The 16,511-nt window shown below is 34.0% G+C and overlaps 1 protein-coding gene across 2 annotated transcripts in view; it reads left to right on the plus strand.

The window, feature by feature from the left end:
* Positions 1 to 16,511, plus strand: part of nej (CREB binding protein nejire) — a 92,017-nt gene that overhangs the window by 30,008 nt on the left and 45,498 nt on the right. For both annotated transcript variants that reach the window (XM_089089847.1, XM_089089848.1), the window contains exons 6-7: positions 6,723 to 7,018; positions 11,253 to 12,214. In XM_089089847.1, the coding sequence (XP_088945973.1) occupies positions 6,723 to 7,018; positions 11,253 to 12,214 (1,258 nt within the window). The remainder of the gene's footprint in view (positions 1 to 6,722; positions 7,019 to 11,252; positions 12,215 to 16,511) is intronic.

Here is a 16,511-nt window from a genome sequence, read left to right on the forward strand (position 1 = left end):
AAATACATAATTATTGGCCCTTTCAAGTATGTTGAAGAAAAAACCTATCTCAAAATTTCCATCGGACGATTTTGGGAAAAAAGTGGCGTGGGAGGGGGCCTAGTTGCCCTCCAATTTTTTTAGTCACTAAAAAAGGGCACTAGAACTTTTCTTTTCCGTTAGGGTCAGCCCTCTCTTTACGTTTTAGGCCCACTGGATCGATACGATCACCCATGGAAAAAAAGATACAAATAAACACGCATCTGGGATCTTCCAACTGGCAAAAATTACAAAATTAGACAATTTTGCTGATATGAGCTTGAAACCTCTACAGTAGGGTTTTTTAATACGCTGAATGCGATGGTTTGATTTTTATAAAAATTCTAGGACTTCAAGGGGTCTTTCTCCCTTTTTTCAAAAATCAGACAAAAATTTATTGGTATCAAAATTCTGTTTTTTGGAGTTTCGTTTACTATTGAGCCGGGTCGCTCCTTACTTACAGTTCGTTACCACGAACTGTTTGATTACCACTCAAAATCCAAATCCAGATCATTGAAGTATTGATCGTTTTTTTCTGTGTTATCAAAAGTATTGTATTCATAAAACTACAGTTTTATGAAATGTAATTAACCAAATAGAATAGGTTTTTCAACTAAAGTAAGGTACTTTAAAGTATTTCGTATAAAAACTTTGTAGAAATAGAAAAAGAAAATAGCACCATTTAAAATTGCTGAAAACTAAGTTCCTAGCAGTATTTGCTATCCCAAAGAAATTTCCTGGCGGGGCTGATGATGACCTGCCTTACATTTTCCACCTCTGTGCTGGTAGATATGGGAATGTAACATGTTAGCTGAATAGAGAAACAATTTAATTAATTCTTACTCCCCCCTACCTCTTTCAACATTTATCTGAAGCCTCATGAAGAGGAAGCAGTTTGTGCATTAGAATGTACTTTTTTAGGAATTACGAGTATTATTTCCTATTATTGATTTGCTTTATTTGTCTATTTGAATATAAATAATCAAGAGAACCCCCACCCAAACAATGACCCCCCCCCCCTCATTACTGCTGATACACAATTACAGATCACCTAACATAGCCTATTTTAATCATAAATAAAGCGAATCAACTTGGTTGAATTTAGTACTGCCACCGTGTGGCATTATTTCTTTTGCCACTGGGAAGCTTAAAATATAGTTTTTGCTACTTTTAAATCAATTAGCTTATCAAAGTTCTAAATTGATTGCAAATTCGTCCTCTTTGGGGAAAAGTCGTAGTTTGGTGCCCTAAAATACCATGAAAACAAGACTTTCCCCTGGCCCAATCTGTATGGTCACTTTAAATTCACGTTTGAATGAGCTCCTCCCAATTATCTTGGACCTTCGTTTTGATACTATCACCCCTGTGAAAAACAAAACAAATAAACATGCATCGACGATGTTTCTTCTGAAAAAAAAATGAAATTCTACATTTTGAAAATTGGAGCTTAAAAGCTCTATGGTAGGGTTCTCTGATATGATTTATATAATAAAGGGATTTTCAATAAGATCGCTTGCTTTTTTTGGGGTGTTTCACCTTTTTTCAAAAAACTGGCAAATTTTCCCAGATTTTTGGTTTTGGGTGGGTAACAATAAACTGAAAGAATTTTATATATTTAGAAGCACTATAAAAAACCATTGCTGCCGGTGTTGCAATTGTCATGAGAATTCCATTGTTAGTTTGGTGAATATTGGTCCAAGTCACTTTTTACTTCCAGTTTTTTTTTTATCACAAACTGTTTGATAAGATTCTCTTGTGATGAAATTTTTTTTAAACTTGTTCATTTTATTTAGTTGAATAGAACACTAAAAAGAAAGAGGGTTAATTTTACAGCTGGATAGTAAGTTTAAATTTAGTTTTTCTTTCGGTATTCTATTTTTTTTAATGTCTGAACATATAAGGGATTTAAGTTCGAGGGAGGAAGAATTATCCTGTTATGAAAGAGGTACATTTTACATGGCCGTTATAAAATCAAAACGTGCTATTTATGCAGGCAGGATGATTTCTTAGTATCTCTTTTCCTTCTGTAAACTATTTTAAGGCGTAGGAAATTGCATAAAGACAAGTCTACATCTGTTATAATCTACGGAAGCAATAAATATTTCTGTAAGTTTGGTTAGAGTTTGATTTTCTTTAAGATTAAATGCATAATAATTAAATATATTAGTGATTAAATAAATTGTTCGCTTTGCCAGGAATCCTTGTCGTTTAAAATTTACTGTATTTTGTTTAATTTTGACTTTAAAATAAATCTTAAAGTACCAAGGACACTAAAAAGTGAAACCTGATTGTTTAAAGGTTGGGAGGAAACTTACGCAATCAAAGATGTCTTAGAAAATTAGAAAAAGCTGGAACTTAATTTTCAATGAAAAAGGCCTCCATATCAGTAATGGTCAAAATCCCAGGAAAATTATGTACCTTATTTGCATAATTTACGTCACATTCCACCCTTGCGTAGCTGATTAACGCTACGTTGACAAAGGGAGTGCAAAGGCAATGTTCGTTTTAAGTTTCAATGTTACTCCTTACTTTCAGTTAAAAAAACCTGTTTTTTTTATTTAATTACTGAACGTTTTTCAACTAATGCAGGTTCGAATTTGGCTCACCGTACATTTAAAATTAAAATCAAATTTGCAAATTAATTTTGGAAGATTTATTCCTTATATGGAGGGTTTTTCCCTCCTCATTACCTTACTCTTTACGCTAAAGCTGTTAGCACTTTTAAAAAAGGTTCCTATTCTAATTAAAAAGTCCCCGTTTTTCAGTAAACGCTCTTAAAAAATTGGGACAAACAGTCGAACTTTAGCGTAAAGAGCAACGTATTAACGAATGAGACGCCTTTCATATATGGAGGGGGTAACCCTTCCCCACGCAGAAATATCCTTCAGTGAAATTTCATCCAACGTAAAGTAAACTCCTCCCCGTCAAATTCCCTCCAGACAGTTCCATCCTCGCTCAGAATCCCTCTCCCTGTAAAATTGCTTGTGGACGATTCAGCCTGAAAAAATTCTCCTTAGCATTCTTTCATTCGATTAAGACTTTAATCTCTAATTGGTTTCTTGGTCAGTCCAGAAATGCTCCCTTCCGTGGGAATTATTTCCCAGAAATCAGAACACGTGGAAAACAGCCCCCAGATAATTCCGCCGGAAAATTTCCACATAAAAAATTGGCAGAAACCGTAATACTTCCGGGCGGGCACTGATGTTTACTATAATTTAGTATTTTTTATTAAAATATTTATAATATTCAGTGCTACTACTACTACTAACAACTCATCGCAGCACCAAACCGCCTGAGGCCATTGACAAATTTGGGCTGTATGTTTGCATGTTAGATCGGGGGGGGGGGTAAAGTATAGAGGGTTTGCGTTCAGAATCTGTTAGGTACAATTCTTCTGCATATTGTGAACTAGGCATTGTTTTCTGACTTCAAACTGTCCAAATTCTTTACCCCCCCCTCCTTCTTATGTGCAAATATATAGCCCAAATTTTATATTTCCCATGTACATGGTCACTTACCTTTGTCTTATCTCGTGCTAAGCTAAAAGAAACTAACGAAGACACCGGTTTGTTCTGGACTTTTACAAAGCGTAAACTTGAGTGAGTGGCGCATAATACACAAGTACCAAAATTCCTTCCCCCTACGGAAAATAAGAAAAAAACAAAACTCAAATAATTTTCAAATTTGGAAAGCCTTATTTCTACGGGGGGGGGGGGGGTAAACGCCTAGAACCAAGAGGGCGCAGCCCCACTCATATATGGACTAATTTTTTGTCTTTTTCAATGTTTTTCTGTACTATAAATTGAAAAAACTTATTTTCAAAATTTTAATTTATGATTGTTAATCAGATCATACCGAAAAATCCTGCTCCCTCAAGCTGGTTTCAGGCACCATCCCCTCTCCCCAATCTGCACCCACAAACACTATTTCATAACTTATGATTGTAAATTCCAAAAAAAGCTTACTATTAAACGGCCATTCTGTTTCAGGAGTCGTTGTTAAAGAATTGGTACAAAAAGTCAAAACTTACGATTAATTAAAAGTATACGTATATTGAAGTATACATATACTATATACTATAGCATATACGTAAACTATATACTAAAGTATACGTAATAATTTCTATCCATTTTAAGTTTTGTTGTTGCTCCTTACTTTCAGTTAAAAAAAACTTTTTTTAATTTAGTTCCTGATCTTTCTCAAATAATACGAGGAAATCTGGCTCTCCTCCATGAAAAATACCTTCACCCACGGAAAAATTCCACCGCGGAAAGCTCTTTTCACGTAAAAATACCCCCCTCCCTCCAGGGAAATTCCCCCAAGACAATTCCATTCTAGCTAGAAATTCCACCCAGAAACTTTCTTGCGGACGATTGTAAACGCCGGCCACGGAAAAAGGACAGGAAAAGATAAAAAAGACCGCTAATATCTTTAGATGAGTAAAACGAGGCATGCTCAATGCCGATAAAAACCAAAAAAGAACAGAAACGTCTAACAATAAGAAAAAAGGAATTGTAACTGATCAAGTGAAGAAGAGAAGGGGAAAATCAGAATTGCTCGTCAATAAAACTAAAAGTAATTAAAATCTAACCTGCATTAGGCTGTACCTGGATGGGGTTGGAGTATCTTAAATACATTAGGTTTGCTTTTTTGTGCCGGATGGGGAGGGGGGGTCAAATGTTTTTGGTCTTCTTTAAAAAAAAATTAGTTTTCTTATCTCTTCTTGCACTGTTCTTGTTGTTCTATTCTTCCGGTTTCATATTGCTTTCGTTTTTTATTCTTTTGTTGTACTAACATAAATGAATAAATAAATTTTAAAGCGAGTTCAGCTAAAATTGAAATGTAAATCAAGCTTAAAACGAACAAAAATGTTTTACTATTGTAGCATAAATGAAGCCTAAACCGGACAGAAACTAAATAAACAATCATAGCAAGCAAACTTACAACATGTGCTAACATAAATGAATAAATAAACCTTAAAACGAATAAAGTTTTAATTAAAAATGCGAATCAAAATTGAAACGAACAAAAATCAATTCAAAGAAGTGTATGGGTACTGCCTCCTTCCCTAACTGTAAAAGTCTAAAACCTACTGCGTCAATGGCGCTTTACAGAAAATGGTGCTTTATTACAAACATTTTCTTACGTACTTATTGCAACATTGAAAATATAAAATGAAATTGCAGTAAAATCAAATTTTGAACTGATTTGCTTTTTAGCAGTTGACATCATAATGTATCAAATATTTAATTTAACCTTATTTCTTCCCAAGACCGTTTACGACAAATTTAGTTTCACTACAAACAAGAATTTGGCTATTGCCTCCTTTCCTAAGTTTAAAAATCTAAAGCCTACTACGTCTTTAGCACTTCAATGGAAGTGAATTATATTACAAATATTCTCTTTTCCAGTTATTACAGCACTGTAATGAAAATACATATTACATTATTCAAATTTTACTTTTTCTGTTTTATTTATTATAAAAAGAATTTTACTTTTTCAATTTTATTTATTCAATTAGAATTAAACCTTTAGCTACTGGTACAGAAATTTTAGCCCACAACGCCACTGCGCGTGTGGGCGGTTCTAGCAGACAAAAAACTGAACGTAATCGGTGAAACCAGGTTCCAATCCGGGTATTTAGCCTGCTGATAAAATATATTCTAACTATAACTAATACGCAGTTTTACGCTTAGCGTGTGAAAAGTTTGAAAATAAGGAATGTGTATGAAAAATGAGCAAAAAGAATAGATCATCATGGAGCTCTAGAAATATAACTGTCCTTGTTGTTGTAGCAAAAGCAAACGCTTTCATAAATTTAAGTTACACATTAACATATATATAACATTATTCAAGACTAAAACTTCAAAATATTAATTAATTGGCTTACCTACAAAACATCTTCTTTTAAAAACCAATTAGGCTATCCTCTTCTGTTATATTTATCCCTTTAATTGACTATTGACATATAAATTAAATCTTAATTTTCATTTTAAAATGTCATTTTTATTACGTAATTTTTACATATTCCCTCTAGCCTATATATCTTCAATAGCCCAGCTAAACATAATGGTTGTACCATCCCGTTACAAACGTTGGTTGCGCTTCTTTGTAAACAAGAAAAGTTTCTGCTTACTTCTTTCACGATTTAACTATGGCAACAATGGAGAGGATTAACATATTAAAAACCTTAATAAGGTGTATAACAACCAAAACAAAAACCGTTGAAAATCCCGGTTTTTTGGTGAAAAAAAAACGGAGATGGAAACTGGGGCAAGCACTCTTTATATATTGATGTCCTTGGTACTTGAACACCTGTATATTCACGGTTTTGGTAGCGATGATCCTTTAAAACTGGAAAGATTAGTCTTTATATTTTATTTATATTTATTTTATAGTTTCTAAAAATATAGCTTCTGGAAGGTGTGGGGTCCTCAGGTCCGAAAGACTCACACCTCTTCTTTGGAAAATGGTTAAAAAATGCAATTTCCAAATGATTTAAATAATTTATTAAATTAACTAACTTATAAACTAAGGGTTTAAAATTTTAATTAGCTAATGGTTTACTTACATCACGGTTATATTCTCTATATTTTTATCTTATTTTTCTTTATTTACTTTCATAAACGTTGTATGTCTAGTAGCCATGAATCATATAAACCATGAACCCCAAAAATTATATATTCTTCATTTTTGTTTTATAGCTTCTGGAAATCAAGTGTTACCAAATACGAGCTCAAGTCAGAGCTTACTCTCAGAATCAGTTGTAGTATCTGGTAGCCATGAATCCCAAGTAAATCATCTAGTAAATCAAATAGGACATGTTGCCGCTCCTAGAATTGCTGCTCCTTCTCAAACAGTCAACGTTGGATCCAAGCCAGTTCGCCAAGGTCAATTGAACGTGAATGTCGTTCAACAGGGTCAACAAAGTCAACTCTTTGCCAATATTCAAAATTCGTTGGCTCAAGCAGGTCAACTCTCACAGGGGCTAGATAGCCAGGTATTCCACCTTTTTCTTCAGCTCTTTCTTCTTTTATGCTCCTCATAGTACCACTTCAAAATATCCGAAGCTGTTACTTTGGTAATTTGTACCCTAATTTGAGCGGGTAATTATACCTTCTCTTGACTTAGTTTAATGGAGTGTTGCAGTAACTATTGTGATGGGGGAGATTTTGAACCAGGCATGAATATTTGTATATTGTAGTAAGACAAAAAACTTGCGAGTGATTCTAAAGATGCTATAGAGAAAAATTTTGTTTTTGCGTTATATTGAAAGGTTTTTTTTTTATTTGGTCAAGCTTTTGCACAACAAATAGATACATGTGAATCCTATCCTATGTGAATATTAATTTTTGAGATTGCTTGTATCTAAAGCCTTATGCCTTTCTTTGTTTCTTTCTGTATATTCTCGCGTTTTTGTATCTCTTTTTCCAACTCAGATCATATTATTAAATAACTGCGTTCATGTTTTCATTTGTAGAATTTAAATTACACATTTTGGCACAAATAATAATTTATTTGTAAAAGCTTTGATCAATGGTACCGGCAACAGGATTGCATGGAAAATCTTCCCCTTGGCTAGGCCAGTAAAGATATATTGTAAATTTGACACATCTGCATACTATTTATATATTGTCTAACACCGCCTCATTTTCTATTATATAATACCAAAACCCATTCGTACCTATGCTCATAAAGTCTTCCAGCGACAAACCGAATTGTAAATTTGCAAAGCGGATTATAGTTTTGTTCTTCTGCTGATGATGAATGTAGTGTTCCACTGACAGTTGGGGACGTGAATTCATAATCTAGATCGTGAATTCGATAACTACAATCGAAGAGAAGATGGGTAATAGTTAGTAATAATATCATATATTGCATCAAAATCTGAAACGGGCTTTATGAATTAATCCAGGCCTTTTAAAACAATAGACCAATTAATTATTTATTTCATAGAATTCAGGCTTCTGTGCGCTGGATTAAATGTGAAAACTAATATTTAGATTCAAAATAAACTGAGAACAAAACGGCCATTTTCTGAGAATAGCAGCAACAGCTACGTGGGAGAATTAGCCATTATGCAGCGTGAAGGCAAAAATAAAGATCAAATTAAAAAAAAAAACTATCAATTAGCCTAAAAAAGGTAGGCGTGTTATGGACAAATTTCTATATCATGATTGCTCTATTCATTTGGGATCTTAAAAAATTTGGGTTTTTCCAGGCAACAAGGAAATTTTTGACCTCCCAACAGCCTGTGCATGTCTCTAGATGCAACGTTTCTTCTATGAAACATTTCCGTCGTGTAGATTGAAAGCAATTAGTACGGAATTCGATCCAATTTTATAGTGTTGATCGTAGTAGCCAAAGTTTAAAAGTAAGACTTAAGTCTTAACACAACTGTGCCTAGCATGACGGAACACAGTTCTGCCACCCTTGGCACAGATTTACCTGACAAAAATGATGAAAGTTGGCGTTCTCGAAATGAGAGTGAAATCATAGTTTGGGTTCACAAGACATTTATGTTATCAGGACAAAATTAATAAAATAATGTAAATGTGAATATTTTAGCCTGTATTTATTTTAATTGTTGATTCAACTAATAGGCATTAATAAGTTAGCTTATTATGCTAAATCTCACTTGTAACTTTGACCTACTTTTATTCAAGGATTACTCAGGCAATGGTTCTTCAAGGGTAGAATCAGGGGTGGTTATATAACCACCCTGTTTTTTGTAATGACATAGAATTTTGACTTACCCTCCGAAATTCCTGGAAGTTTCGCCTTAATACTCTCACCGTTTTGGACACATACAAAATTAAAACTTCCCCCTTTTCCAAATAAGAAATCCTTCTTAACAACATGGAACATTTTGTATACTACACAATCCTTGCCCCGTGGCTTTGGGGGTCTTGGCATGAGAATTATTAATGGAACACCAGAATATTAAACCAGATTGAGAGTTATTAATGGAACACCAAAATCTTAAACCAGATTGAGAATTATTAATGGAACACCACAGTTTATAGATCTGACCCAGAGTTAAGCAAAACCTACGATCCACACCCACCTTCTTTTCGGGCAATACCGACTGTTTTTTTTTTTTTTTTTTGTCACCAATAATTAGAATAATGTTCGTTTCGGATACGATATGTAAATCACTGCACGAGTCTGTAAAACTGTTGCTTGTACCGACCGAAATGAGATTTCGGTACATATCATCACTATTTTCATGCTCTTTATTTAACCAAATGGAAAATTGTGCCATCATCTGTAAAATCACAGCAGGATTCGGTAAAACTGCTGCGTTTACTGACCAAGTTCGAGATTTCTGCAGATGACATGTCAGTATTTTCATGGTCTTTATTTAACCGAACAAAAATTTTGGCAGTTTTGGAAAAAGAATTACCCACTCATTATTTTTTACTTAGTGCTCAAAAACACTGAGGAGCGTGACTGACATAAAAATCACATTTGTAAAATCACAGCAGGATTTGGTAAAACTTTGTACTTCTTCTTTGTACTTTGATGACAGATTTCCAAGGATGTCCTTTTCGGCCAACCATCTAGGGGTAAACAGAAAGCAGGTCATCCGCGGTTGGGGTGGGAGGATGTCGTAAAGAAATATTTAAGGGAAGTGCGAACTTCCTGGGAGGGTGTAAAGAGGGAGGCTTTGAATAGATTATAACGGAGGAGGAGCGTGTGTAGCTGTGTTGGCCTCAGGCGGCTTGGTGCTGCGGTGAGTTTTTAGTAGTAGTAGTATATATAATAAACATATATTATCTGTTCAGCAAATCACCTTTTGAGAAAGATGCAACGTTTTGTGACGTTTAGGCAACGTTTCTATGACCTGAGGATAAATGTGAGAGGATAAAAGTTCATTCAGCAGCATTTTTTACCCATTTCAAGACTTCCTTGGGCCATTAAAACCCCATTTGAATTGTTTCGACGACTCGCAACATTATACGACGTTTTGACGACGTTCTAATGATCAGACTCCCCTGCAGTGGCCAGCTGCGGGTCAGAAGCCCCTCCGGAGTGTATGAAACACCACCGTAGTGGGCGGGTGTCAGAGGACTAAAAGGACATTTTAAAATAAACAACTGTTGAATTTTTTTTTTGTTTTTTAATGTTTTATATCGTTAGTCCTTTTGTGACAGTCCGTTAAAACGAAGCAGGGGAATAAATCTGTGGTACTCTAGACTAGGTGTGCACGCAAGAGGGATCGAGGCGAACTGGTTTCCCTTGTGGAGGAGTATGCAGAATTGAGTCATATCCTGGGCAGGCTGCATAATTTTCGTATGTTATACGTGATGTATTCATATACATTAATTGGCAATTAAAAAGAGATTTTAAATCAACACTATTGAAAACACTTTTAATTGACCTTAGTTCCAAGTCTCTTCTTTGGCTTTTAGCGGGTGATATCAATATCGACCCTCTTGTGAGCTCTGACAGAGCATCGCTGCTTTTAAATACTCTACCAAATGGATATTATAAAGCCACCAAGGACCTCCTTTATATTTATGTCCATAACAGAGGTTCTGGAGTTTCTAACTTAGACCATGTGATAGTATCTTGGGATTCAATTATACGTTCAGATATTCATGTTGACGCTGACAAAATTGGTGACGATCATTTACCCCTCACTTGTAATTTATCTGTTCCCTGTCTCTCTAATACAACTAATTGTCTAGCAGGACGCAGTGACAAATGACAAGGGCAAACCCACCTTCATATTTTAGGGGATGAATGATATGGGGACTTCAAAATGTGGATTTGGAGGAGGGGATAAGATGTTTTTTCTCCTGTTCTCACATAAGAGTATGCAAGACGGTTTATTTCTGTTTTATGCCTTTCTTCCGACTGGCTCTTTGGCTAGTTTTAGGCGAGTTATGTTTCAGATAAATTAATAAGTCAAGTCGAACAGAACTAAGATATTTCGTAGGAGTTAAGCAGCGAAGGGATTTAATTTTTAATGTAAAATTTAAGTTTAATAATAAATGCTGCCAGGTAATTTTCTGCAGAACCGTAAAAAGAAAATAAAATAAATTACTTTTAATAAATTTTAATTGCCTGGAAATTATGGACTTGATTGATATAATATGTCTCATTTGTTTGGTTACTTTTCTACATGGATGACATTACAAGGTCGATCGTTAACATTTTTTAGTAAATGAATTTGAAGCTTATAGAAATAGTTGAATTATTTGCTAAAAATGTCTTGTGTGTTTCAGTTAAGTGGTCAAAGCCCTGAATCTCGGCTGACATCCGGGCCTGTCCAACTGCCAGGAGGACTTCAGGCTAATCAAGTAACTGCGTCACCTGTGGGCATGACGAAAGACTGGCATGCATCTGTGTCAGCTGACCTGCGTAATCATTTGGTTCAAAAATTGGTTCAAGCTATTTTTCCGGCTCCTGATCCCGAATGCATGAAAGACAGGCGTATGCACAATCTTGTGCAATATGCAAGAAAAGTTGAGGGTGATATGTATCGACAAGCAAATACGAGGTCTGAATATTACCATCTCTTAGCTGAAAAAATCTACAAAATTCAGAAAGAACTTGATGAAAAACGCCAGAAGCGGAAAGAGCAACAGGCCTTAGTAAGTCAGCAGACTGGAACAACGCCAGAGCCGCCAATGATTCCACAATCGCCCATCCAACAAAATTCTGTAGCTATGCAGAATCAGCCTCAAACTAGACCTCAAACTTTCCAAAATCAAGTGAGCCAACAGCGCCCTAGTATGCAACCTATGCAACAGCCCATGATGAGGCCGCAAATGCAAGGACCAATTCGGATGCCTCTCCCTCAACAAATTAAACCAGAAATGTTAAGTCCTCCTAATCAAACCATTGCCCCAAGCATGGGAGGCTTTATGAATAATTTTAATAATCAGCAACGATTGCCCTTCATTAATAATAGAGCTGATAGTGGTGAATTTAATCAGAATGGTCCAATGCAGTCGCCATTCTCTTCTATGGCTGCACACGTCAATGAAGTTGAAACTCATGGGAAGCATGAATCTGGTGTTAAGCAAGAGTACGATGGTGTAAACAACACCATTGTCACACAGCACAATGATGACAAATTGGAAGCTGTTTCTGATGAAGAAACAAAGCCAGATGTCAAGCCAACGACTATTGGCAAGAGCATGGGTGATGATTCTCAGGATAGTCAAATGACTGATGTAAAAAGGTAATTCTTCTTGTTCTTCATTTACAACCTTGATACAGAGCCATAATAATATTTTGTGTTTCAATAGATGTTTATTAATGAACAATTAGATAATAAAACAACGGTTTTATCTAAATTACGCAGACACAAGAAAAAGTGGAAAATAAACTGGTTCTTTAACAGAGAACAGAGCTCAATGGACAGGGTAACCAACCAATACTAAACATAGAAAAATATGTGCTGTCGTTAACCATATACTTTGTTCTTCTTCTTTTACTTCTTGTTCTTCGTTTACTACTTTGATATCTAGAGCCATAATAATATTTTGTGTTTCAATTGACGTTTATTAATAACCTATAAGATAACAATACTTCTTGTTCTTCATGTACAACTTTGATACCTAAAGCTAGTGTGATATTTTGTGTTTTAATTGATGTTTATTAATAAAGAGTCTGTTAAATATATATATATATATATATATATATATATATATATATATATATATATATATATATATATATATATATATATATATATATATATATATATATATATATATATATATATATATATATATATATATATATATATATATATATATATATATATAATTGAATTTACATTGGGGTAAAAAATGAAATGAATCTGTATTGTCAGTTTAATATACATATGGTGATATTTATTCCTTAAAATCTTATTTAATTTTTGATATCTTAAAGTTATAAAAATGAACACATTTAAAAGATTTTTTCAGTAAAGTACAAATTATATTCTGGCTTTAGAAAGCATAGGGGTTTTGAACCCTTTTCATGTTAATTTCTGCTTGTTTTGAGTTTGACTCGGTTAGTTATTATAATTTCCTTTCGTTTTGGGTGTCATTTATTTATTGATGCTGAATTGTGGTAGTTGTATGCTTGGTAGATTATTTGATTCTATTTTTGTTCAGTTTTGGTTTAATTGAGTTCTTTAATTTTTTTTTTTGAAAAATCTTATTTTGTGTAAAAAGTTTGTTTTTTTAATTAATTTCTGTTCGTTTTATATTGACATAGTCTTTTTCAGGGAAAAAGAAAATAATATTTCGAATCCTTCCGGTTTTTCTTAAGAATTTATAGTTTTGCCTGCTATTTGTATGCAGGAGAAACTTTTTCGGCAATTTTTAACAAAATAAACCCTTTTGAAAATAATGACACAAGTAGTAGTGTTTAATTTAATCATATACATTCTCTAGTTGACCTGATAAATAAAATTTAATACCACTCCCAAAAAATTATATCTATGCTCTTTTACAGCCTGCATACACTTACTCGTTTGATATAGTAAAATTTTAAGAGCAGAAATAGCAATAGAACTAGCCCCGAAAATTTGAGCTTAATTCCCTCCTTGGTATATTGCTGAGATGTCTTATTGGCAACCAGCATACAAACAGTGCGTTTTGATTCAATTTTATTCAGTTTATAAGCATAATGGGCAAACACTGGGGGGTTGATCTACTCAATAACCCTAGAAATATAGTTACTAGACCGTTCAGCTATGCTGAACAAAATGGTTGTCTTAAAGTTTTGATTGGAAGTGTCTGGAAAATTATGAGCTAGAGAGGAGGGCTGATTGCCCCCCAATCACTGTTGACTCTTAAGACGGCACTAGAACTTTTACTTTTCAATCAGATTAGCTCCTTTAAAATATAAATGATATTGCTAGCTGTGATAGAGCATCGCTGGCTATGTCCTTATATGCCCTATATTGCTTATTTGCCCTTTTATTACCTGCATGCATATAGTTTTTTCGTTTAATTGAAACTCCCCCCAAACGTTCCCTAACAGTTTCAACTTAATGCCATAAGTGTTGTTCCTTAAAATAACCGTGGAAGCAGCATTATATGAATGCACACAGCGTCGTCTGGATAGTTCAGAATCCACAGGCTTTGAAGGTACGAAGGTAACATTTTCAGAGAATATATCTGTTGTACAAATGACAACCTGTCATCTGTATGCATGTTGTCAAAAGGGCTTATCAGCCCTTTTTTCGTGTGTGAAATTAAAACTTACAACGCTTGTTGTGGGGGATGTTGAACTAACCAAAAGACAATATTTGTATCATAATACTACTGCTTCTAGTCGTACAACTGCTACTACTGCTACTATTAACATTACTGCTACTACTACTGCTTCAAAAGCTAAGACTACTACTATTAACTGTAGCATTAAAGAAAAAGCAAAAACAGGAATTTTTTTTAAGGTTAAGAAATAAATATATATAAAATATACAAACTGGCCATCTGCGCTGCATATTTAGCAAATATAACTGGGCCCACAGTATATCTCAAATTTGAAACGTAATATTAATTCTTTACATAACTGTCTTGCTTCTAATAACTCAACAGACATTTTTAAGAGAATTTAGGTCTACACCAACTCAACGGACATTCTACAAGTTATAAAAATTAATATCAACCGGGTTCAGGATTAATAAGGTTGAGTTTTAGGCTCTCGATTACAAACCGGGCCGAACTTGGGTTTTTGAAAAAAAAGCAATAAAAGACAATGATTACAAAAGTAAATATCTGAATAAAAAAACAACGAAAGGTCGATTAGAGAAATTAGAATCCATACAGAAAAAATATCTATATATTTGATAAACTATATTTCGTATTATAACGTAAAAGTTAATTAACTTATTTCATATGTAAAAAAAAAATCACTACGGGAAAAAATAGCAAAACATATAACAAATTAAGACGTTTGATCGGAAAAATTCATATTTATTGGAAGTCTATAATAAATCAATAATAATTTTAAATATGCAATGATTGTCAAAGTATAAAAAAACAACTAAAATAAGAGAGTATTTAGAGTTAAAAAGGGGTAGTTAAAATTTGAAGATCAAACTGAAGTCCCAATATCAAACATGCCTCACCCCTACCCCCCTTTTCAGCTCGAAAAGCTATATCTTAACAATTGACATCTCCCATAATTTACGGTTCTTATCCTATGGAATCAGCATCGATAAATAAACGAAACCAAAAACGAACAGAAACTACAATAAATAACCGAGTCAAACTCAAAACGAGCAAAATTTACAAATTGTAAGGTACAGACATAGTAGTAAATATTAAAAGCAAAGTCTGAAAATACCAAATATAAACTGCCTACAAAAACTATATGCCTTACGAAAACCTTACTCTCCCGATATCCATGAAAATTAATTGAGGCTCCAATGAGTAGCCTAATATGTGACAGTAGTGTCCCATGCAGCAATAATAGTCTTTTGATCAATGCAGCTGGTATGATGTAATACTATGGTATAATCTGTTACTTGCAGATAAAATGACGTGATTTTGACTTAAAATCACTTCAGAGTGCATATACATCATAGGATTACAGAAGTCATGACGTCATCTTCCCTATATATACCACAGATATGAAAACATAGTTTTGTAACTTGATTACGCAACGCTATATTCGCCTCCTTAGTATAATTATTTACTTGATCCATCCATGACATTTTTTAGTTAAAAGTCACACCTAAAATTTTTATATTATTTACAAGTAGCACATTTATATCACTTTGACTAGGAACTTCTTTTAGCAAAAACGATACTCATAAGTGCTGACTTTTTTCTATTAATTAAAAGCCGTTTTTCTTTGCAGTCAACCTCCAAACGGCGAATTATGCTATCCTTACTAATCATGGATCCTAGCTTCTGAAGTATCAGCAATGATAAATCATCTGCAAACTTCGCTCTTTTTTCATGCCAAGTCGCAATTTTGTGACACTATGTTAAAAATAAAACAGGTCCAATTTTGGTACCTTGGGGTATTCCACAGAAAACCTCAAGAAAATCCAATTGTACCCCATCAGCACTAACAAACTGTTGCCGTTCGTATTAAAAACTATAAACTATCCGAATTAAAAAAGCTCTAAAATCTGTCATTGACTCAAGAATATCCGGATGGCTTGATTTGCCAAAAGCCTTTTCTAAGTCTGCTTGCAATATTTCTACAAATGCATCTTTATTTTCTAGATGCTCCAGGGCTTCTTCCACAATTTTAATGAGATAATTTACTCTGGTAGATTCTTTGATAAATCCATATTGACAGGGATCTATTTTATCATAGAAATCTTCTATTAACCATTCCTTTAGAAAATGTTCGAAAACTTTAGACACAATAGGGGTTAAAGATATAGGTCGTAGGTCACTCATTCCTTTTGAATTTGAAACTTTAGGTATTGGCGTTACCACTCCTTTTTTTTAATCATCCGGAAAGGTACCACTCAACAGACATTGGTTTAAAAAGGCAGTCAGAGGTTCAGCTAGAAA

Source organism: Artemia sp. Qi Xiang Cuo, chromosome 5 (assembly GCF_049724085.1).
Source record: "Artemia sp. Qi Xiang Cuo chromosome 5, ASM4972408v1, whole genome shotgun sequence".
NCBI lineage: Eukaryota > Metazoa > Arthropoda > Branchiopoda > Anostraca > Artemiidae > Artemia > Artemia sp. Qi Xiang Cuo.